The sequence below is a fragment of the Struthio camelus genome, chromosome 12, assembly GCF_040807025.1.
Source record: "Struthio camelus isolate bStrCam1 chromosome 12, bStrCam1.hap1, whole genome shotgun sequence".
Taxonomy (NCBI): domain Eukaryota; kingdom Metazoa; phylum Chordata; class Aves; order Struthioniformes; family Struthionidae; genus Struthio; species Struthio camelus.
In genome coordinates, this window is record NC_090953.1 from 3,115,856 (window position 1) to 3,140,574 (window position 24,719).

General features: G+C 37.7%; 2 protein-coding genes across 5 annotated transcripts in view; one reads left to right on the plus strand and one right to left on the minus strand.

The window, feature by feature from the left end:
* On the plus strand, window positions 1–10,050 carry LCTL (lactase like). Its single transcript, XM_068958841.1, is given in 16 exon segments — window positions 1–50; window positions 256–422; window positions 1,569–1,662; window positions 1,664–1,727; window positions 4,522–4,609; window positions 4,840–4,949; window positions 5,239–5,308; window positions 5,311–5,463; window positions 5,557–5,638; window positions 5,640–5,716; window positions 6,473–6,640; window positions 6,643–6,743; window positions 7,095–7,221; window positions 7,690–7,889; window positions 8,404–8,453; window positions 9,464–10,050. Coding segments are annotated over 16 exon segments (1,740 nt in total). The 3' UTR covers window positions 9,603–10,050.
* ZWILCH (zwilch kinetochore protein) overlaps window positions 5,130–24,719 on the minus strand; it is a 25,910-nt gene continuing 6,320 nt past the window's right edge. For 2 of the 4 annotated variants that reach the window (XM_068958950.1, XM_068958947.1), the window contains exons 5-18: window positions 23,705–23,901; window positions 23,157–23,233; window positions 22,614–22,769; window positions 22,303–22,374; window positions 21,874–21,967; window positions 20,907–20,962; window positions 19,843–19,945; window positions 18,775–18,854; window positions 18,406–18,562; window positions 17,391–17,419; window positions 16,888–17,024; window positions 16,514–16,609; window positions 16,305–16,423; window positions 15,197–15,561 (exon numbers count right to left, since the gene is read on the minus strand). In XM_068958950.1, the coding sequence (XP_068815051.1) occupies window positions 15,470–15,561; window positions 16,305–16,423; window positions 16,514–16,609; window positions 16,888–17,024; window positions 17,391–17,419; window positions 18,406–18,562; window positions 18,775–18,854; window positions 19,843–19,945; window positions 20,907–20,962; window positions 21,874–21,967; window positions 22,303–22,374; window positions 22,614–22,769; window positions 23,157–23,233; window positions 23,705–23,901 (1,465 nt within the window). In that variant the 3' untranslated portion in view covers window positions 15,197–15,469. Of the gene's footprint in view, window positions 5,149–11,120; window positions 14,226–15,196; window positions 15,562–16,304; window positions 16,424–16,513; window positions 16,610–16,887; window positions 17,025–17,390; window positions 17,420–18,405; window positions 18,563–18,774; window positions 18,855–19,842; window positions 19,946–20,906; window positions 20,963–21,873; window positions 21,968–22,302; window positions 22,375–22,613; window positions 22,770–23,156; window positions 23,234–23,704; window positions 23,902–24,719 lie in introns of those variants that run through there. The other 2 variants (XM_068958949.1, XM_068958948.1) reach the window with 2 other exon arrangements.

Sequence of the window (24,719 nt, forward strand, 5' to 3'; positions counted from 1 at the left end):
ATGCCCAAGCAGGCCTTATCTCAAGGTCTTGAGATCCTCCCTTTGGGAATGTGAGGCACAGGAAAGCAGACTACTTGTAACTGGCACTAGATGGGCAGGGGGATGGGGGGGGGGGAAGCTTGGAGCATCGCCCCACAGTCCCTTTGGATCAGCCTAGGCAACAAATTTCCCCACACCTACTTTGTATATATACAAATACTTGTATATATACAAGGGTGGGGGCAATACTTGACAATTCTGCTTCTGTTTTATCAGGTGGGAACTTAGAGAACACTTGACAGTGAAGAAACTAATAGTGATGACAACTCACATTTTAAGACTATGGTATATGCTTGCGCTCGTAACATTTCCAAATACAGCTGAGGATTTGAAGTTCACAAAGAATAATCCAAGCTCCTTCTATTACGGCACTTTTCCAACTGGTACTTTTCATCTACAGTTATTCATGGTTTTTACAATGGTCTAGATCCACTTGTGCGTTTTCACAAGAAAGCTACCAAAAGGTTCTCCTTCTGAAGAAAGGCGTTGGCACAGCAGGCATCTCCTTCCAGGGAAAAGGCTGAAGCAAAAAGCCAGGCCTTTGCCGAATGCCTATTTAATACTATCTACTGCACCTAGCTATGCAGCATAAGGATTCACATAAAGCCTGCACTTTTTGTAGGCATTTACAATAGTAAACTTAGAGTAAAATGCTAACAGATTAATGTTTCATATCCAGAATTTCCTTCCGTGTCTGTTTGTGATTGAATAGGATGAATGGCATAATAAAACACATCCAAAAACTCTTCACCTCTTTGATAAATTATCTGCAACTTACGAAGAACAACAAAGGAAAAAATATCCTCTTTTGTTATGTTAGTATATCTAATTCACTATTTAGTACTGCTTTATGAAACCTTGTTCATTCTTCCAAACACACACACATACAGCCCTTGTTTTATTCAACCTAAAACAAAACTTAAAAAGATACAGGCACAAAGATGTCTTTATGCTAAAGTTTCTAAGTGACTTATGCAATGGATTAATCATGTCCTTTAGTAAGATACTAAGAAAATAGCCAGAATCTTTATATTACTCTCTCTCTCTATATATATATATATGTATATGTATATATAAAATATACATATTATGTGACAACAGCTAAACTTGTAATTAAAAAAATTAAAGAATAGCATGCCAAAATAACATAGAAACCTATTTTTTTCTAGCAGTAAGCCATTTATGCCACTTTATCAATACACTACTTCATATGGGGCAGTATCCACTGTTAAGATAGTATTAACAAGCTTTAGTATAGGTAAGAATTAGATCCCTTTTTCAGTATATTGGAAAAGGGTCCCTTATTTAGTTTGTACCTCATTTTCACAGAGTCTCTGTTATGTACCTATAACGTTTCATGTGGAAAACATTTGCCTCAGGTATTAGGTAGGCATGCAATCATGCAGGTTTCACACCGAGCTGCAGAGCTGTGAAGACATATCAATTACTTTCTCATACGAAAATTTGGTACAAAAGACTAGTTGTGCATTAATATGTTTAAATTATAACTTCCTTCTTTTTACCCTTAGGTTTTTTATGAGGTGCTGGAAGTCCTGCATACCAGACTGAAGGGGCCTGGGACAAGGATGGGAAAGGATCAAGTATCCGGGATGCTGTTACTCACAAGAAAGGAAGTGTTTAGGAATGAAATAGCAGATTCAGCATGTGATAGCTAATACAAAGTTACGGTATCATTAAAGAGGAACTATCCCTCTAGAAGCATTCTAGAGCCATTTTACAATACTGATTTCCCATTGTGAAATAACAGCAAAGGTGACATGCTTTGGTTGCTCTACAGACAGAGTCCTACTTCAATTTAGGAAGCCACAGGCTGATATTTTCAAATAGTTTCTTTCCTGATAATCTCATAGACTCAAAATCACCAAAATACTTCCTAAATCTGCCTTCGCTTTCTAGAATGTTTATGTCCAAATAAATATTCTAAAATACTCCAATACTTCCAATTTTATGGAAGGTCCAAATGCTTAATTTTTACAACAAAAAATGTACTTGAGCTTTGAATAAAACGAAGTGCTTTTTTTTTTTGTCTGAGCATCTTAAAAGATTTTCTATGTATACTTTAGAAAAAGTAAGTAAAACCAATCAGATGCTTTGAAAATCTATGACGTTTTTTTCATTTTTTGGAACGGACAATGAATAAATTAATATAGCTCTATTAGCAATAAGTTTCCAAGCTTAAAATTATCAAAATTTCAGAACTACTGTCCTAGAGGAAAGACAGATGAACAGCTAAAGGGATGACTGTGATAAGCCAACACTATATAATTGGAATTCTAACTAATATAACTAGCAGTTATAGTCCACTGGAGGTTTTCCACATATATGAAATCCAAGGGAGAAGCAGAGGTCTCAGGAAGAATTAAGAGGAAAAACACCTAAAACCTTAAAATGGAAAAATCGGAGGAAAGATTTCATTTGACTTCTCTCAAGCAAGTAAAAGTTTGAAAGAGCAGCTTAACAAAAATCCAGGGAGAGATTGGAACTCTAAGGCTCAGAGGTCTGTTGCATCAGAAGAGACTGATATGGCAAGCATAGGACCTGTTTCTCAGAAAGGATTCAGGCATAAATCATAGTATTTTGAAATTTACTCACCACTGTGGGCTTGTATTTCTAAAATTTGCTTGTATATGTTATCTATGTGGTCATTATAGAAAAACACTCTTCCTCTATTAGCTTTCATCAATCAGGATTCATTTTGCATTGGCTTATATGCCATAACTTTCTATTTTCATTTAATATTGAAGATCTGAGCATATGTTTGCTTAGAAAAAGAACAACATACATTAATACTGAATTCAATTTTGGAGCTAATTCCAGTATGAGACAGTAAATGAGAAAGCCTGTGTCATAATGATTTTGTGCCTAAGTATTAAGTGACTTGAAGCACAAGTGCTTTTTCTTTTTCTTTTTTTTACTGTCGTGGCTGGAATTGTTTTTACAGCACAGTCTTTGTTAAGAGATCTAACTGAATAGGCACGTTAGTGTTTCAGTGCCCCTCTGTAAACATTTGATTTAACACAAAGTATTTTTCCAGAGAAAATATGTTTTCCCATAGCAATTCTAGTCAAGACCTCGGACTAGGCAAACGGCGGTTTAGTCGCCCATAAATTTTACATATGACTCTGGTATTTGTTGAAAGCGTCTGCAGTCAAACACGCTGTCTTAGTGGAAAAATATTTGAAGTGAAGATGGGATGTCTAGTGGGTATTCCTCTAGTAAAGGATAAGTGAATCAAAGTTAAAACTGAAAGTACTATTATTTAGTACGTTATTTCCTGCTGAAAATCAAACGAACTATACAAGCAGGAATGGGAAATCCTTAACGCATCTGCTAAGGTATTTACTGAAGACTGCAATGCTAGAAACCAGATCTAGTCCAGTGAGAACAGAATTTTAGAAAATGCAGGTCACAGTAAGTAACTGCTCTTTCAGCATATAATAGAGCCTACACTGAAAACGAAGTTTCAGTTGGTATCTACTGTCTTAGTTTGAAACCCTAAATGATCATGATTCCTGGTACTTTAAGTGGTCCTGGTAATCTATTCAACTTATCAACATGATATAGTTAGATTTAACCTAAAAACAACCCTGCCCCCTCCCTCAAAGTATGGGACGTGCAGCTCTCTAGGCAGTTCTGATGATTCTGCATCAAGCTTTGAGGCGCTTAGAATAACGCTCAAGGATTTTTATAGGTTCCAAAACCACTTTTTTTTTTTTTTTTTAGAAGACTTGCAGGATATGCAATGTTTATATATAGCTGACATGTATAAATTCCCTACATGAAACACTTCACATATATTTGACTATCTCTCCCGAATTACTCTTGCAAAAAGGCTGAAGAGCTGAAATGCTTGAGGTCAAGATTTACAAGCTTACAGCTGGCTGCAACCACAAGATTAGGCACACTCAAACCCCTTACTGGCCCATCCAAAGCCTTATTTGTGCAGAGACGTGCCTATGAAAAAATGCAGTCACATCAACTTTGATATAAGCAGTAAAACAGGTATGCAATAGCAGACATGCAGAAACAGAAGTTAAATGCCAAATATTTGGCACCTCTGGATGTACCTCAAGGTCAGTTGCTCTTATGACATTATTTTCTAAACATGTACATTACAAATGCTGACAAAAATTTAGTTGTGCTGCAAATATCTTAACTCATTTTTCCATCCTCAATTCAATGGTGAATCCTGAACTTGACATCATGTTGAGTTTTCAGAGCCATTAAAACAACATATTACAAGGCTTCTTTGTAGAATCAAAAAAAAAAGGAAAAAGGAAGTACACAATATAGAAAGAGCCATCATCATCTCAAAGCAAATGCAGAAAACAACTGATGCAAACCTCGCTTGTGCAATTTTTCCTCAGTTTTTCTCTGCTCAGTACTGTTTAATATAAATGAATAACTGAAGAGTTGTTCTGCTGGGATTTGATATATGTTAACTGCATCTGGTTTTTGTAGGATGACATTCAGTTACTGAAGGAGCTGAAAGTAAATCACGATCTACTCTCTATTTCATGGCCTCGGATTATGCTCACTTGCCTCAAAAGCAAGCACAACAATTTTATCTTAGGAGTGTAAGAAGGCAAATAATTTTACTTCTGAGGATATTAGAGAGTTTAACATTACTGTTAATTAGGTTTCTGCTTCTCTCTCTGGGCCCTCATATTGTATCGATTACTGTAATATGAAGTTACTTGGTTTAGATTTTTTAGATTTCTGTTTTTCCAGTTAGCTGAAAAACTGTTCACGTAATTTCTTGTATGTGTGTTTCATCAGCAGAACAAGTGAATGAAAAGGGAATACAGTTCTACAGTGATATTATTAACTGTCTTTTGGAAAACAGTATTATCCCTATTGTGAGTCTCTATCACTGGGATCTTCCACAGGTTAGAAAATATTCAAATTAGTGAAGTGTCTAATCTAAATGTTTCTGATAGTAAGTTTACTTATAAGTTTAAGGACTATGCGTACATTAGAAAAAAGTTTAAAGATGCTTGCATGCTTTTAAGTGTACTTACAATTATTCTCTGTTCATTTGCATTTTATAAGCATTATTGTATATCCTTCTGAGCCACTGGACACTTCCTGAAATACGAATAAAAGTCTCTGTTAATAATGAACAGAATATTGAACTTTAAAGGACATTATTAATTCTTGCAATTCTTGCTTACGAAGGTTCTCAAAGAAAAGTAGGGTGGCTGGCAAAATATAAGCATAATAAATTATTTTAATGATTATGCAAACCTATTTTTGAGAAGTTTAGTGATCATGTGAAACACTGGATTACTTTTAGTAATCCTTGGGTAAGTTATCAATGCTTTCTTTCTAATCATTCTACTTGAACAGCTGTTTCAAAACTCTTCGGAAGTGACATGAGAACTAAAATAGGTTAACAGCAAGGTAGTAAGTTTTCACTCTGTAATTATGCTTCTATTTATATTAAGCACTTCAAGATTATGCATAAACTGCAGAATTGCCATTTTCTATTCTAAGGTATGGCTGGAATTTCCTTAACTAGTGGCTGGGGTGAACCTGTTGATCCACACAGCCAAACAGATATAGAAGCTGCCGAAAGATGTAGAGTTTCATTTGGGATGGTTTGCAAATCCAATTTACAAACGAGACTATCCAGAAGTTATGAAGAATTACGTAGGTAAGCCACAGTAACTGACTATAACATGAATAAATTACAGTTATATCACAGTGGAATAGCCCCTGTTCAGCATGTAATTTAGTCAAAGATGAAGGCATAGCAGGGACAAGGCTAAAGCAACAAACGGCCCAGGGGCTGGAGCCAGCCCTCAGAGCTGTTTTGGGGGGCATACTAGGGCTAACAAAGTTCAACTGGTGTTGAAGCCAACCACTGCACATCTGAGCGCCACGCTCCGGAAAGGAGGTCACTATCTGACTTTCCAGCAACAGACTGTTTTTAGCAGCCTACTCAAGACAAGGGAGTCGCTAAACGTTTTTCCAGATTTTCCACCTAAGGACAAACAACCAACATAACCTTTATTATTAAAGGTTTCTTTAAAAAATAATCACAACCTTTCTTCACTAAAAGTTTGCCTTTTGAGAGGGTTCCGCTATCTATTTCGTAAAACGAAGAAGCGATGTACCTAGCAGCAAAGCACTTTCTTTCTTGTCATGTTACGTTTCCAAGAGTTCTGTTGACATTTATCACTCTCTTTGCGGAAATCCTTCTTTAACTCACTGTCTTCTCCACGTACGTGACTAATATTTCTCCAAACTAAAGAATGAAAGCTTCTTTCATTTTAAGGAGAAAGCAGACTAACTAGACTGTCTTGTACCTTCACATTAAACACAGAAAAACTAAAACCATTGTTTGTGATGTAAAGAAAACTTATTTCTGAGCAGCACAAAATTTCATTTCCTGCATTTATTATGATAGGTAGGACGAATGCCCAGCAGGGCCAAGGCACATCAAGATGATCAACTTTCTTAGTGCAAGAGAAAAACCATATCAAAGGCACATCAGATTTCCTGGGAATAGGTCGTTTTACTGCTCGTTATGTTACACAGAAGAGCTTTCCCTCTCTACATGTGTCCAGCTACGACACAGTGATTTGGCAGAACTGGTGGACCCAAAACGGCCAGCTCCAGGATCTGAATGGTTACATATTGCGCCTTGGAGATTCAGAAGATTACTCAACTTCATTAAGGTGATTACAGAGTAAATCTTTCAAAGGACATGCACCACAAGTCTGGTTGCATACAGGAGATGCACCTTCATTAGCAAACAGATTTTTAACAGCTTTGCCAATATAGTTGTCTTTTTTACACTGGGAAGTCCCCTTTTTGCTAAGAATCTTAAACTCAGACTTCAATAACTTACAAATAAAACTCCTAGTTAACTGTTAAATTCAGTTGCACATTTTTCTTAAAGGTAACTGTAAGTAGACCTAGGGAATTGGTTTTAATCCATTTTACCAGGAATTTCATGTTCTGTCAAAATAAAATAATTTCTGTTTATAATATGGAATAGTCCAGTCTAAACACATCTTTGTTTGCAGACACAGTATGGGAACCCTCTTATTTATGTGACGGAGAATGGAGTTTCTGAAAAGGTACAGTGTACTCAACTGTGTGATGAATGACGGATAGAATATCTGAAAGGATATATTAATGAAATACTGAAAGGTAACTTCAAAAACATCTTTTTAGTGCACAAAATGTATAGTGCTATTACTTGCACTTTTTCCACCTCCCCCTTTTTTTAAAAGTATTTCATAGAGAAATATTCACATATCAGATTAGACAAAGGACAACACTAAGTTCTATCACGAGAATGGCATAGCCTCGCCAAAAGTACTCATGCTATTAAATGCAATAACTACAGGAGATTTAATATTGTACTAATCATCAACTTCTACTTTTAGAAAGGAGAAATTGCATCTAGTTACTATTTCTATGGCACTCTAGTACCTCTAGGCTAAAGATAACATTTTCAAAGGATCTAAATGACTCTCTACTACTTTATTCCTATTCCTCCTTCCCCCTCTCCTCCTCCATTTCTTGCATAACAGAAAATAGAAATAGTACCCTATTTCGAGGAAGACAAACATAAGCAAAATAAGTTTAATGGAATAATTTGTATTCTATTTTCAGCTATAAACGACGAGGTTAATGCCAAAGGTTATACAGCCTGGTCTCTGCTGGATAAATTTGAATGGAACAAAGGTTTCTCTGAAAGATTTGGATTTTACCACATTGATTTTAAAAATAAGAACAAACCATGATACCCAAAGGCATCTGTTGACTATTATAAAAAGATCATCAGTGCAAATGGATTGCCAAATCCAAGAGAGGTGATGGCAATCACCAAGTCTTTCTATTTTTAATGTATGGGCAAAAATCACAGTGAATTTCATGAACTTCATTTCTGTAATTTAGGGATGTGTTTTATATAGATGTCCAGAGACAGAGAGAGCGGAAACAGCCTCCATTACTATTTGTATAGCATTTTACAAACATTAATTAGATTTACTGATGTGATCAAAAAATTTAAATTGCAAATTATCAGTACTCTGTCAGATTTATTTGTAGAAAATTACACGTACGCGCTGCTTAATCTGAAAAATATATGGAATGTATTACATGCTTTTTTCATTATTTTTATTTTATCAAACAACTAAGATATATATTGCAATAAAAGTCATCAAGATACAAACAAAGTTTCAGAAAATCATATATTGATAGAATAAACTAGTTTCAATTGAATTGTAGGGAACAAGAGTCCAGGCAGAGAGAAGAAGCTGCTGTGAATCAGACAGAGTATTTTACAATTTAATACAACTACTGAGAGCATGACAATCTTCCCAGGCGGAAACTTGGTATCAGAAGGCAACGGACACTTGCTCTATCACAAACCACCTTCCTTGCTGCAGGTAATTATAGTTATTCTTTTTTATTTGCTTTATAAAAGCATATTATGTTAAACATATCTGTGAATACCACTACTAGTAGGTCCCAGAAGGAATTTTCCCCTTGAAAGCACAACCGCTTTCACATACAACAAGCTGCAATATCTTAACTTATTCTCACCAGCTAAAATCTCTGCAACTAAATGGATCAAATCTGGATTTTAATAAAATTCATAAACTAAGAGTTACTTTTTAAAAAAAAGGGCTAGGGATGACAGTATTTTCCTTAAAATTAAAAGGCTAAATACTCTTATGAAAATAAAAGAAAACTAGACAATTGTACAGCAGACCTTGCCTGCATTTCCACAGTGCCAGCCTGATCAATCTCACTAAAGACCCTCCCAATGTAATTCAGGACCTTTCATAACCATGGAAATAGTCTACAGCAGAGAATTTCTGAAACTTTTGAGAAAAATGAGATAAACAGTATAAAATCTCATAAGAACGAGATAAATGCTTCATAGCAGAAAAACTCTAAGCAGTCATCCTAAATTTATCCTGCATAGCCCCAATTGATGAGTGACATGATGTTCTATGTGAATGAACTGTGCTTACTGAACTCTTTGAGGCTTATATGCAGAGCAAAATTCTACAAAATAAAACTCATTTTATTTTTTCAGAGAGCTGCAGTACAGTCCTCAAAAGGTTAGACTGCTTCACAAGGCAATTTTCTTTTCTACCTTCCCCCTGAAGACTAAGAGCAGCAGAATACTGCTAATGCACTGAGGCTAATTCATAATAAGCGCAATTTTTGCAGTCTTTTGAGAAGTGACATATCTTTAAAAATGTACCTCAAAGAAAAATGAGGAAAACTTGTCACAGACTTGTGAACATTTTTTTTGCTTTGATTGCTGTTTATACAAAAATCAACATTTAACAAAATAATTTTCCCCTTAAACGTTCAAAAAGCCTTAACTTAAGGTAACAAGGAATGTACTACATAAGATTAAATTTTTTGCATTACTCATTTCTCAAATTTTATATCCCTTGATTACTCATATACAAATGCTGACAGAACTTGTGGTTCCCACTGTTTTCACATTCTGCATACTTACCAGTGCTGCCGTACTAATGTTTGCCCTTCAGAATCATAGCTAAGATAACATGCTTACACACGGTATCTTCATTTTGTATAACAAATAAAATGCTAGTTTCATTACATTGTTTAAAGTTTACCACAGATGCTTATTTTATAGCACTGTAATAACGATAAAGAAATATTACTTCACCTATGATACCACTATTAGTATAGTGTTTTCTAATCAATTCCCAAAACATAATTTAGAGGATTTAAATCAACATCCAAAGTACATTTGATTTCTGTATTATTTTCTATTAATTTTAAGCAGCAGACTTTATGCTTATTATTTTGGAAACTATTATACATTTTGATCACCAGAAAAACAGTTAGCTAAGACTGAAGTGATTCAAATCTTGCTGAAATAAACTTCAAGCAATTAAAAGCTGTTTGCAAATCCTGTTTTCAGTCTGTTCATCAGTATACTTTTAATTATTATGCAACTGCTATTTAAAAAGACACAGAGACAACTTTCAAATGGAATATGGTTTAAAAATTCCAAGGACATTGCCTATATGTTAATGTCTTATTTCTATGTAAAAGTTAGGATAATATATACATTACTATTGAGGTCCAAAGAAGAAGTAGTTGAAGTGGTTTATCAAAGATGGCAACGGCACTGTAAGATTTAAACCGAGGAATCCTTGTATCTAGTTCTATTTATAGGGAACTAGGTCTATCATATACAATTTTTTTTTTTTTTTTACTATAACATATTACATCCAGGAATGTGTAAAAGAAATAATCCAAGCACTTCAGAATTCAATATTCCACCTTAAATTCAGTCCTACTGCAGGTAGAAAGAAGTTAAACATATGAATACAAAAAAATTGTTCCAGTATATGGCCAGCTTCCTCTTTTGCTGGGCTTGAAATTATTTCTATAAAGCAAACTAACAAACAATTTTCCTATTTATCTTGCCCTGCAGTTTCAACACTATATGTGCATATATCGAATGCAAAGCAACAATATACAAATACAAAAAGACCTGTATCTTAGCTTCTGTTCAAAGGTTTTAACTGTTAAAATGATAGTTGTCCTTTTAGTATGTAATATTAGGAAAGGGGCAAGAAAGAAGGTTTACTGAGGAGAAACCGCAAGTGGCAGGACTTTAACAGCTTTTAAAAAGCAAGAATATTGAGTTTGTTCTTATTGTTACATGTCAACAGTTACTGTTTCTTTCATGCAGAAAGTTTCCTTCCCAAATTAATTAATAAGTATATACTACACTATGTAACCATTTAAAGTTATACTACCAAAAGATTATACACAGTATCTAACTCATGTAATTAATTCCAACATTTTTAACGATTATGCCCAACTATACTGAAAATGTTTTCAGAAAAAAGGCAAAGGTATATACAAAACCACAGTTAAAATAATTTACTTTCCATTGAAGGAGAAACTGAATTTGAATTTGATAAATAATTTGATAAATTTGACAAATACAGGACAGAAAACCAAACTGTCAGAAGTTTCCAACGCATCAGATGAACAGCTTCCCAAATACGTCTGGGTGATGAAATGTCACACAACAGCAGAAAAACAAACAAAAAAAAGACAACATTACTTGTTACGTCAGGTTAAAATAATTTATTACTAGTCTCAGGCTGCAGGGAGCACTTGGGGCCTCTCCGTGAGGCCTGGGCTGACAGTCAACTCTCCTGCAGAACGCGTGCTGTTGTTGACGAGCTGTGTCATCAGGTAAAGGAGTTACAGGAGGAAGTCAGTAGGCTGCGTGGCATCCAAAAAGACGAGCAAGAGACAGACAGGGTATTCTCAGAGACCATACAGCTCCAGGAGCCCCAAACCTCCCAGAGCAGTGGAGTTGCTGGAGGGCTCTGTGCCGTGTGTAAAGGTGCATCATAACACTGTAGAAGGCAGCTAGAAACCTCATAGAAGAAGAAAGGCTCTTACTCTTCCTGAAGATTTGCAATTGAAGAACCCTCAATAGTGTCCTCCAGGCTGAGGAGGAGCTGGGCATAGCTTCAAGGGAAGCAACTGGGCTGACAGACCCTGTGCCGTGCTGTGCCACGTGGGAGCACCCAGAAGAAGTGGTGAGTGATTGTTGTGGGTGACTCCCTGCTGCAGGGGACAGAGGCACCTATCTGCCAACTGGTCCTCTTGTCTAGAAAGGTTTGTTGCATGCCAGGGGCTCGAACAAGAGATGTCATGGAAAGACTGCCAAGGCTTGTCCACGCATCAGACTATTACCCTCTGCTGTTCTTACATGTGGGAGCTAACGACACGAAAGGCAAATTGGAAACCATCAAATGGGACTTCAGAGCTCTGAGGATGGTGGTCAAGGGTCTGGGAGCCCAGGTCATTTTCTCCTCAATCTTGCCTGCGAGGGGAAAGGACGGGAGGAGGAGCAGACGAGTTTTCCAAGTTAACAACTGGCTGCACTGCTGGTGTTGGCAACAGGGCTTTGGTTTCTATGACCACGGGACCCTGTTTGAAGATCGACAGCTGATGGGGAGCGATGGGATCCACCTTACTAAGCAGGGCACGCGCGTCTTTGCCAACAGGTTGACCAGCCTGGTAAGGAGAACTTTAAACTAGGAAAGATGGGGGAAGGGGAGAGTTATAGAGATAGGACAGTCAGCTCTAGTCAGGAGGCCTCCAGCAGGTGCATGCAGCTGGGGAAGTGCACACAGGACATGACTATGGAGGGATCCTCTTGCATTGCTTCTGGGAAACCTGAATGCTCAATTACCTCTCTGAAGTGCCTGTACACCAATGTGCACAGCATGGGGAATAAACAGGAAGAATTAGAGATCTGTGTGCAGTCGCAGGGCCATGATCTCATTACATGGTAGGATAGCTCACATGCCTGGACTGCTGTCATGGATGGCTATGTGTTTTTTAAGGATAGACAGGCCAGGAAGATGAGATGGTGGAGTTGCTCTTTATGTGAGAGAGCAACTGGAATGTATTGAGCTCTGCCTAAGGGTGGATGAAGAGCGAGCTGAGAGCTTATGGGTAAGGATTAAAGGGCAGGCTAACATGGACAACACTGTTGTGGGGGTTTATGACAGGCCACCTGATCAGTTCCTCTTCCTGATAAGGCCTTCTACAGGCAGCTGGAAGTAGCCTCATGATCACAGGCCCTGGTTCTCATGGGGGACTTCAAGCACCCTGACATCTGCTGGGAAGAGAGCACAGCTAGACCCAAACAGTCGAGGAGGTTCCTGCAGAGCACTGATGATAATTTCTTGACCCAGGTGGTGGAGAAGCCAACAAGGAGAGGTGTGCCGCTGGACCTTGTCCTAACAAACAAAGAAGGACTTGTTGGTGATGTGAAGGCTGGGGACAGCCTTGGCTGCAGTGACCATGAGATGGTAGAGTTCAGGATCCTGTGAGGAGGAAGCAGGGCAATAAGTAGGATCACAGCCCTGGACTTCAGGAGAGCAAACTTTGGCCTCTTCAGGGACCTACTTAGAGGAATCCCGTGGGTTAGGGCCCTAGAAGGAAGAGGGAGTCCAAGAGAGCTGGTTAATAGTCAAGCATCACTTCCTCCAGGCTCAAGAGCAGTACATCCCCATGAGTAAGAAGTCGAGCAAAGCGGGCAGGAGAACCGCATGGATGAGCAAGGAACTCCTGGCAAAACTCAAATCAAAGAAGGAAGTATATAGAACGTGAAAAAGGGGATAGGCCACTTGGGAGGAGTACAGGGACGTTGTCAGAGTCTGCAGGGATGCGACAAAGGCGGTTAAGGCCCAGTTGGGATTAAATCTGGCAAAGGATGTCAAGGACAACAAGAAAGGCTTCTTCAGATACATCAGTAGCAAGAGAAAGACTAGGGAAAATGTGGGCCCACTGCTGAATAGGGCAGGGGCCCTGGTGACAAAGGATACAGAGAAGGCAGAGTTACTGAATGCCTTCTTTGCTTCAGTCTAGTGCTAAGGCCAGCCTTCAGGAATCCCTGACCCTAGGGACAAGAGAGAAAGTCTGGAGAAAGGAAGACTCTCCCTTGGTGGAGGAGGATCAGGTTAGAGATCATGTGGGCAAACTTGACATCCACAAATCCACGGGCCCCAACAGGATGCACCCACGAGTGCTGAGAGAGCTGGTGGATGTTATCGCTAGGCCACTCTCCATCACCTTTGAAAGGTCCTGGAGATCAGGAGAGGTGCCTGAGGACTGGAAGAAAGCCAATGTCACGCCAGTCTTCAAAAAGGGCAAGAAGGAGGAGCCAGTGAACTACAGGCCTGTCAGCCTCACCTCCATCCCTGGAAAGGTGATGGAACAGCTCATCCTGGAGGTCATCTCTAAGCATGTGGAGAACAATGATCAGGTGATCAGGAATAGCTAGCACGGATTCACCAAGGGGAAATCATGTTTAACCAATCTCTTAGCCTTCTCTGATGGAATGACTGGCTGGGTAGATGAGGGCAGAGCAGTGGATGTTGTCTACCTGGACTTCAGCACGGCTTTTGACAGTCTCCCATCACATCCTCCTAGGTAAGCTCAGGAAGTGTGGGCTAGATGAGTGGACAGTGAGGTGGATTGAGAACTGGCTGGATGGCCGAGCTCAGAGGGTTGTGGTGAATGGCGCAGAGTCAAGTTGGAGGCCTGTGGCTAGTGGTGTCCCCCAGGGGTCAGTCCTGGCTCCAGTCTTATTCAATATATTCATCCATGACCTGGAAGAAGGGACAGAGTGCACCCTCAGCAAGTTTGCTGATGATACTAAACTGGGGGGAGAGGCTAACACACCAGAAGACTGTGCTGCCATTCAGAGGGACCTGGACAGGCTGGAGAGCTGGGCGGAGAGGAACCTCATGAAGTTCAACAAAGGCAAGTGCAAGGTCCTGCACCTAGGCAGGAATAACCCCAGGCACCAGTACAGGCTGGGGGTTGACCTGTTGGAAAGTAGCTCTGCCGAGAAGGACGTGGGAGTGCTGGTGGACAACAAGTGAAGCATGAGCCAGCAGTGTGCCCTTGTGGCCAAGAAGGCCAACGGGATCCTGGGCTGCATTAGGAAGAGTGTTGCCAGCAGGTCAAGGGAAGTGATCCTGCCCCTCTCCTCAGCCCTGGTGAGGCCACATCTGGAGTACTGTGTCCAATTCCGGACTCCCCAGTCCAAGAGAGACATGGCACTACTGGAGAGAGTCCAGTGGAGGGCTACAAAGATTATGAGGGGACTGGAGCACCTCTCCTATGAGGAAAGGCTGAGGGAGCCGGGCCTGTTCAGCCTGGAGGAGAGAAGGCTCAGAGGGGATCTTATCAATGCGTACAAATATCTGAAGGGAGGGCGACAAGAGGATGGGGCCAGACTCTTCTCCGTGGTGCCCAGTGACAAGAGGCAACGGGCACAAACTGAAACACAGGAAATTCCATCTGAACCTGAGGAAAAACTTCTTGACTGTGCGGGTGACTGAGCACTGGAACAGGTTGCCCAGAGAGGTTCTGGAGTCTCCTCTGCTGGAGATATTCAAAACCCACCTGGACACGATCCTGGGTAATGTGCTCTAGATGACCCTGCTTGAGCAGGGAGGTTGGACTAGATGATCTCCAGCGGTCCCTTCCAACCTCAACCATTCTGTGATTATGGTTAGAACGGTGTCCGATTGGGATTTTACATCTTATTGACCAAGAGTGCAAAGCGTAGAACTTTACTGAATATATGTAAATTTATGAACCAAAAGTCTAATACATTTTCAAACCATTTATGCAGTACATTCATAATTGCACAATCTTTATAAACAAACTATATGCACACAGTTGAATTGTGGCTGCAGATGTCACACTAAGTACATCAAAGCAAAAATTAAAGTGTACTATTCCTCAAATCACAGAAGATTTCTAAATATACTGCTAGGACACAAATAATACTGAACTACCTTTACTGTACCTTGCAAGTGCCTGCCTGTAGAGCAATATGCATTTATGTGAAATGCACCTGACTGCATTTAGCCATTGTAATAAAATACATTCTTTCTTCATTGTCTCCACTAACTGTGGAATCGCAAAGGCGGCCTGCATAGACAAAAGAAGAGATATCACTAACCAGTATTCTTAGAAAGAGAAATTACAGGGATTAGTTCGTGTACCAGCTCCAAGAACTGGTTCAAAACCTGAGTTTTCTGAAAGGAACACTTTATGACAAAAATTGAGAAAGACAGAACACGTTTACTTAAGCATTACCCTGTATCAAAACTCACCCCACAAACAAAAAGGCAAATCATTTCTTTATCAGTCTATATTCTGAATTCTTCCCTATTGCCATGCTTTTTCAACTTGTCCCATGTTTCATTTTATGAAGCAAGCCATGCCATCTCTCCTTAGCACTTGTTTGCCTCTCAGACTCCGTAGAGGCCAACCCTCAATAAAAGGTCAATTTTTCTTCAGACCCATTCTGAGGTATACTAGCATTTCTATACCGACGTTTTTAAAATAAGTTATAAGATGCTGACGACAATATTAAATAAACATGCTATAATCATGTTTAAAACTACTTTGTGATTAATTTCAACTCTAAAAAGAGTTCGAAGGTCAGATGACAGGGAAGGTCTCTGCTTTCTGAAAGTTTTATACGTGCTATAGACACCCTCTCACATTTTTACTTTTCATCAGCAAAGCCAAAACAATGTTTTGTTGCTTAAGATATTTGTAAGTACAAAAATGTTAAGACCCACTGCATCCCATATGAAAAACTGAGTTTGTTTTGAAAGTAAAAACTGTCAACACTGATTTTTCCATTCTATATAAAAATTTGTTACCTGTATTGTTGGATATCATATGTTCAGCTGGAGGATTAGCACTAACTTGCCACGTTGTTTTTACCTCCTTCTGTCCATGCCCACTACTTATGTCCACCTTCCATATTTCTGGATGGTCACTGATAGAATAATCAAAACATGACAGAATTTAGTCATGTATTCAGCCATAATCTGAATTTTACTGCTACAAACATTGGAGTTTATCTTACTTTTCATAAAACTTCTTGACAAGAGCTGGTCTGATTGGCAGTTGAAACGCATGCTTCTCATTTAGAGGGTTTTCCTTATAATACTTAATGCAAGTTCTACAATGACAGGAATCAACCAGTTAGTAAAGTTCTTTGGAGAAATGCTTGTGCAACACTGCATAACCTTGTGAAAAGTGAATACATCTTCATGTTTTATAATTTGTTTTTCAATCACAAAACAATATAGAACAGGAAGATCCACTACTGCTTTTGCAGTCTCAATCATCGACAGTAAGGAGGGTTTTTTATTCCTTTTTTCTTTTAAGAGAGAGTTTACATCTAAGCAAATCTATTTATTCTAGTCATTTAAAGAGCAAAAAGAATTAAATAATTACTGCGTCAAAGGGAAGAGGTTCTCATGTTTAAACTGAAGTAACACTGTACAGCTGACCATTATTTCCAGCATATGGTGAAGTTTCTGGACACGATGAACTTGCTCTTGTAGATCTACCGATGTGGAAATGAAGTAATCCTGAAATAGCAAACAGCTTCCACTATTAACTGGATACACAGTTTATACTGACATAGAACATGCCCTCTATACCAAAACCACCTTTCCGCTTCTTTTCAGAAGGCAAAACATTAAGAACGGTCCAACATAGTCAGAACAAAGGTCCCCACATTTCAGTATCCTGCCTGACAATGACCAATATCAGATACCTAGGAAATAATGTAAAAAGAGGGAAACAATATAAGGACATTTCTACAGTATATTGTCCCATCCTCATGATTTGCAATTCAGTTTCTTAGCTTATGGGAAAGAGGTGACCTGTACCCACCATCAGCTAACTATGCTCTACCTTGTGCTACTTTCAGAACAAAAAAAGAAGCATCTCACCAAGTAGGTTAATGTGGCAAGTTCCTGGTCTGTAAAACGAACAGGAAAAATAGTTTAAAATCCTACATAATGACAGCTGAAATATAAACAACATTCAAGCAATCAGATAGGGAATTCTACCAAGAAAAAGTGCAAATCACTAGCATTAATGACTTTTTTGTACTTACTGACATGACTGTTCAAAACAAGAAAAACCCGGGGCAGAGGCATCAGCATATTTACGGCAAAGGCTGCACACCCACGGAAAGACAGTGAAGAAACTTAAGTAGGTGCAGCATACCTTGAGACAACCAACCCCTCTTGGGGCACAGAGGCTTACAAATAGCAAAAAGTAAAAAGCAAGTGAAAGAAAAAGAATAAAAGCAGGCTGACGAGAAAGAAATCAGGAATGAACAGATGAAGCAAAAGGAAGTGGAAAGCAGCGGTAAGGGCAACCCCCTTACCAGAAACAGAAAAACAAAGCTATAACACTGAAAAGAAAGCCACAACATTTTAAAGAAACAAATTAACATCACACGAGTCTTTCCATCCTACTTTTCGTTTCCAGTGATAACATATAAAATAATCAAAAATATATCTCTACATACTACACTGTACAAACACAGCTATTGCACATAAACATCCTTGCCTCATTTCCTTTTAACCTATGTAGGCCAGAGAGGAAAAGAAAGAGCATGTGGATCTTATTTTTTCACCTAGAACAAACAAAGAAAGAAACAAAACAGTCTACAGTTATGTAAGTCTGCTATTATTTTACTCAAAGTTAAAGCTGAAGATTTTTTTCAAATTGCCAAAGAAATACATGGTCATGTGAACTATAATTATTTTTAAACAAATTCACGTTTTAAATTATGAAGACATATACAGCTGAAGAGTTCAAATATTAAGGAAGCTGCTGACAGCACTTGAGCAGATGGGAGCGGAAGTGAGATCAAAGTTACAAAAAAATTAGTTATTTCCTGGGTGAAGCAACCTTGCTCTGAATTTTTATTTGTACCAATAGATACCAGCTTACCTATGAAAAAACTGACATAATCCTTCTTCATCTTATCCAAACCAATCTCCAAGAGCATTTGTATTGGAGTGCTGCCACTGAGAGAGATTCCATTTATCTTTCCATGATAAGACTGTTGAATCAATTTACTTAGCAAACTGCTACTCCCTCGATGAATCTAAAATTAAAGAGGTTTTCCTGTGATGTAACGGTGTATGAAATACCATAAACATTATTTGTAAGTAAGTCACTACAGGAATAGAGGCTATCACATGCAAATGTAATTTAAAAACAAGACAGAAATAAGGGGCAGTTAAGTGACAAGAACTATATCCTACTTTACACAAATCAAAAGGATAAAATCTACTGCAAATACAAATAAATACATACCCATGGCTGTATCTCGCCACGTTCCAGGGATCTTATGACCAACGTGAAACATTCTACCAACTCTTGATAAGAATTGACACCTTAAAAAATAGGCAAATATTTATCTGTCAGTCTAGACTACATCTTCAGCTGTTAAGTCAATAAATACAGGTCAATACATACTTGCAAAAACACCCCCCCTCCCCATTTAAAGAATGGTAGCTGAAATAACAGATTGCACAGCTTTTTGTCACTTTTGTCGTATCGTGACTTCAAAGGTTTGCATCTAAAGATGCAATGATGAAAACTGACCACTGAATTGCATACGACTGTTAGAAAACAGCACATAAGAGACAGCTTGTCAGTTTACACATTTTGACCACATGAAATTTATAAAACGTGTTGTGCTGCAATATAGAAAGAGATAAAGTGAACTATTGGTATCTATTTATCCTCCTAACTGCTTCCCAGATAAGAAATAAGCTTCCACAGTGTGTAGCTGGCAATGCCCTTAAGCAGAACACAGTGCAGTCACAGTGCATTTTAGCCATCCAGTTTGGATCCTGTCAAGGAATGAAAGGGACTTAAAGGTTACATACTCCCTCTCTAAAACAGGAAATTGTTAAACTGTTCCAGAGATTGCAACAAGTTGATTAGTAATGCAAAAAAAAAAAAAAAAAATTTTGACCAAGTGTATTTGATTGCGAGTGGGATTGCAAGACCGACAAAGTTTGTGTGCAGCTTTATCAATTTTTAAAATATTCCTTCTGATCTAGTAAGATACAACTTTATAGATTTACAATTTTCAAATTTTGGAGCAGATAAGTACTACTGACTATTTAACACCCTTTAGCAATCAATCAAACTAATAAAATGAAACATAACATATCCTGCTAGATGTTGGCGTACCTTCATATATTGTAAGAAGGTGTATCATCTTAAACACCTCAAATTAGCTCTTTTAGAAAAAGGCTGATCACTCCTTAAAGCCATTAAAAGCCACCAGTCCCTCAAAACAGCAGTACAGTATAGTAGGCACAGGAAACGGAAGAATTATAGGACAATAAACGAAAAACTAAATACACTCACTTCTCATTTTGCACCATAATTGTTCAGCAAAATCCAGGTCTCCTCGCTCACTAAAGATTGATGTTATTGAACTGTCCACTGCTGCAGTGTCACATTTGATTTTCTGAAAGAGACATGTTGGTCTTAAGTAAAAAGAATGCCTAACATTCAAAGGCCTTACAAATTCAAACACTCTCCAAAGATCAAAACTGGATGCAACACTAATTTTTTCCCCTCTTCCAGTTAGTAGCTCTGCTTGCAAACATACTGCATAGTAATTAGGAAGCTTTTTTTTTTTTTTTTTTTTTTAAATGTTAAACTAGTTCTTTTCAGATTTAGCACCCGTGATAATTATTTCAGTCCAAGAAGAGAAGTCTGTTACTGGAAAGACTTTTGATTATAGCCAATTAAAACTTGTTTAGTATTTTATTTCTTGTCAGACTGTCTAGTAAAAACAAACTGTTTTCTTCAAGAGGGTACTTCTTTGTGTTAAGAACAGTCATATGAATATAGCCTCAGTAAACACTAACACAGTTCAATAAGCACTAATACAGAATCTAACCTGTGCTATACTAAGCTCGTAGATGACTGAATAACTGCTTTAACATATATCTTACCATGGCGGCCTGAGAGGCCAAAATTAAAATATACATATATTCTGAGAATAGAGAATATCTTCCCGTTCTCCTGATGGTGAACATTGTTTTTAGCTGATATAAGTCCTTCTACTCTTACCTCTAGTCCCTCAAAGGCTGCCAACTGAACACCACCAAGCTGCATTAAAAATATGTATAATAAACACTGGTAGAACATTTAGAATTCAAAAAACAAAGACTTTCTGCAGTTAAAAATTACAGTGGACTTTCTATTACAGGTTAGCTACAAAACTTATTTTTGCCTTTGAAGACTTCTTCCATTATTTTTACTCAGCAGATACAGAAAGCAAGAGATCATCTTTCTTTATATCTTTATGAGCATATATCTACATGAACAAACGCATACAAGAAGCAAAGTCAAAATTTCAGACTAGTAGAGTTATTAGGGGAACAACAACGACAAGGAAACTGGCTGGAAATTGCACATACCTCTGTTTCATTCTTATTTCCTGATGTACAGAATCCATCCAGTTTTGTCTTTAAATCTAGCGGAGGAGAAAGTAGATTAAACCACTATGAAGAAACACATGGTCAAACCAACTGTGTTAATCCCAGGGCACATAATTAACAACAGATACATTGACTGGAAGGCTAACAGAGTAGCATATCTATTTTTAAACTTTATTTTTTCTTACTGGGTAAGCGTACAGCCTGAGATCATTTCTTATCAGTTGTTATTAAGACAAGTTTTCCCCATATACCTTTACTATATTCTACTGTCTAAGCATTAACTTGTCATCCCTTATTGCCTAATCACTGGAACTGAACAGATGGTTTAAGAAATGTCTCGTTTTCTTCCAAATGCGTGTCAGAGAATTTTTATCAGTTTCTCCAAATTTTGTCTACATACTAATTTGTAGAGAATTTATAGTTACATTCTAAAATTTTTTGGTATGTTCCTATATGTAATTTTCTTTATAGATTTCACTTTTTACGATCTTAACCTTCTGACAAGTCATTTTTTCACAGCAATTTTCTGAAGCAATCAGGTATTTTGGGTGCTTTATTTTAAGACACCCTCAAGGCACTGTTTTCCATCACCATCTAAAGGGACATCGACCACTTTTAGAAGTTCATGTGCATGTCAGGTAACTTGAAAGATGCACTGAGAACTTGCTAAATCACTTTTTAGCATAGCCAGCTTTATGTTGTGTTTCTTCCTAACTCTGTCAATTTATAAAGAAAAAAATTACTTTATTTCTTTCTCTGCAGAGTCCTGGGACACAGAAAAGGGTCAGAGATGTACTAATGAATTTAACTACATTGTGCAGGCTACTATAGCTTAGAAACTAGCATCCCCAATTCTAACTTAAGAATTGGATGTGGAATTTCCTTCTACTTTTGTGAAATCTGGCATCCCTCTGCCCCCCCTTCCCAAATACCAGTCAACAAATACCAGTCAGAAATTCCTGGACAAGTGCAACAGCTGATTCAGACTCTAAGCGCTCAGGCCACTCAGTCACACCTGTCTTCAAACCTTCTGCCAAAGCCTAAAAACAGCATCAAACGCAAAACAAAAAGGTCAGTTCTCGTCTGAGGTTCTGCATATATCATACTTCAAAACGTAGCAACTTCTCCAACACTAAGACATCTCTGCCTGTGCAGTTAACCATGAATTTAGAAACTTCTAGGATTTCCGCACTTCTGTGTTCATGATTCATCCTCTTTGTAGTCAAGATTCTTAAAACTGAATCCAAAGTTTAAAATAAACTAAATGCTTAAGTTTATTTAAAATTCCATTGGATGTTTCAAAGATAGAGTAAATTAAGACATATAATCACTATTCCAAGTAAATCTGAAATTGAAATGCCTTGTTTATACTTACAAGGAGAAACTGGAGTTCTCTATAGAGCTGATATACAGGACTTCTGGGGTCCCCAGATTCCAGGATAATATTCTGAAAGTTCCAGAAGTTTATTTCAGATTCAAACTGCAGCAATCAAGTATTCTAAAATTTTCATTAGGGAAATGCATATTAACACATTCTATAATTTAGATTATGAACATATTGCATTGCTTAAATCAGGAATAATAAATACAAATGTCAGAACAAACACATTTTCTATGCTTTACGCTACTCAGGATGTAAACAGTGAAAAGAGCTTGGGTTTGCTTGCTTTTTCCTTCTTTACTTACCAGTGTGGCCACTGAAGTGAGTGGGGGAGCCTGCAGAATCTTATCTACAGTATTCCACGTAATATCAATATATATATTGCTTTCAGATCCTACAAGCATGCCCTCTATTGCAGCAGCTCTAATAAGCTCATACTGAACAAAGCCTTTTGTCATCACCTAGAATCAATATATTTAAAAACAATTAAAAAAAAAAACCAACACAAAATTAAGGCTCCAAAATCTAGCTCTGCAAGAATTGTTGCTAGTTAATTCATAACGTGAGCCAAAGAGATTACAATACAAAATGGAATAGGACCAAGGATGTTTTCTATCCATGCAAAACAGTTTCAAAAGTAGTTCACACAAAGAACGAATAATGTCGGACAAACACATTACAATATGGGAAGCCAAATGTTACTTCAAAAGAAAACTTTATACTAGAGAATCATGCTAAAATTAGTTACTAAATATTATCTATAAAGCTTCCCCAAATCACAGTCATAAATTCAAGAATACAGAGTTTTAAAACTTAGACTTGAGGCGTGACAGGCTGCAAAGACCTACCACAGATGAATGTTTGATTTTGTGTGCCAGTTTGAGCTCTTCTAGATCTGCAAAACAGTTTTTATCAGCTGTAGGACCTGAAAAAGGAAAAAAAGTCAGAATCAAAAAAATTTGATGCAGCTTGAATTTGGCACTAAAAATTAAAATCTCACGTATTCCATTCAACCGAGTACCATTCACGTTCATTAGAAAACAGTCATTCTTCTCGCATTTATCCTATTGACAATAAAAGCTGCTGTTAACATTTAAACGTTTAGTAAGAGTCAGTTACTCGCATAAGTTCAATTCAATTCTCTATTGTGCCTGACTGAAGGCAGTCCTGAACAGATACTGTCATGTCGTATTATATATGTTCATATATTAAAAAGTTACTTTGCAATTGCATGGGTTAAAACCATCTCTTTCTTCTCTTGTTTTTTAAAGAGGGAATATGAAGCAGAACCAAGCTGACATCACACAAAGGTAGCATCAATACATTAATTTTCTCACTTTTTTTAAATTCTTTCTCATTCAAACTTACATGTAACATTATAACCAGAGAACCTTACCATCACATGTAACCATGTGCAAATTGATCCCTGTGATTTTATTTCCAGTTTTGAGAGGCTCAGCCCCAAGCCAACAAGTACGTTCAGGATCAGATCTGTCACACCTTATCCAGAGGGGAGGAAGCACAACCAGTCTGCTTATCTTCAAATGGGTCATGTTTGGATTCTGTACCATTGTATATAGTGAAATCAATTGCCTAAAGATATGAAGGGGGGGGGGGGGAAGAGTCAGATGCCAGCAAGTGTTAGGAATAGCTAAATCTGTCTCTTATATAGAGCTTTGAATGAGGATAGTAACACTTAAATCCTATCTGGCCAGTTTCAAAAATCAAAACATCAGTACTTTTTCCAAAAAAGAGTTCTGTATTATAATCCTCATTTTACAGGCAGAAAAAGGAAGTCACAAAGGAGAAAGTAAAATATCGTAATAAAATGCATTTAATACAATATTTTAATTTAGATTAAAATACTAAAGTTGAAGTGTGAAAACCAATTACAATTTATTCTTTTAACATGCTTAAACAAACTAGTTATCATGTTTTGGTACCATGCCTTTGGCTGCTATTAGAATGCTAAGGCATCGTACCAAGATCAAATCCCAAACAGATTTTTTCTTAAACTGAAGCCGTCCAAAAGCAAACATTCAAGCCTCAGTAAGATTTCTTTACGCACCTACACTCAGGCAGTCTTAATAGTCTGATGGGACTGCTTATAAGTGCTCTTGGAATATCAGAACTTCAGCTACGCTTTCTTAGGAATCCTTCTAACCAGAAGAGGTCTTTTCCATGATGAAAAATGGTCAACTCATCACTGTTAAACTAACAAGTAATTTAGTTTTATGGGATCAAAATAACAGAGGGTCTGAATATTAGGAAGAGAGACAAAACTCACAAAAGAAAATTACACCGAGTATACATGAGACAAAAATCACCCCCATACAGAGGTCTGGGTACAAAGCCATCCAAACTTTCTTAGTAATATGAAGACTAACTACAAACTGCTTTTTAATGAGAAT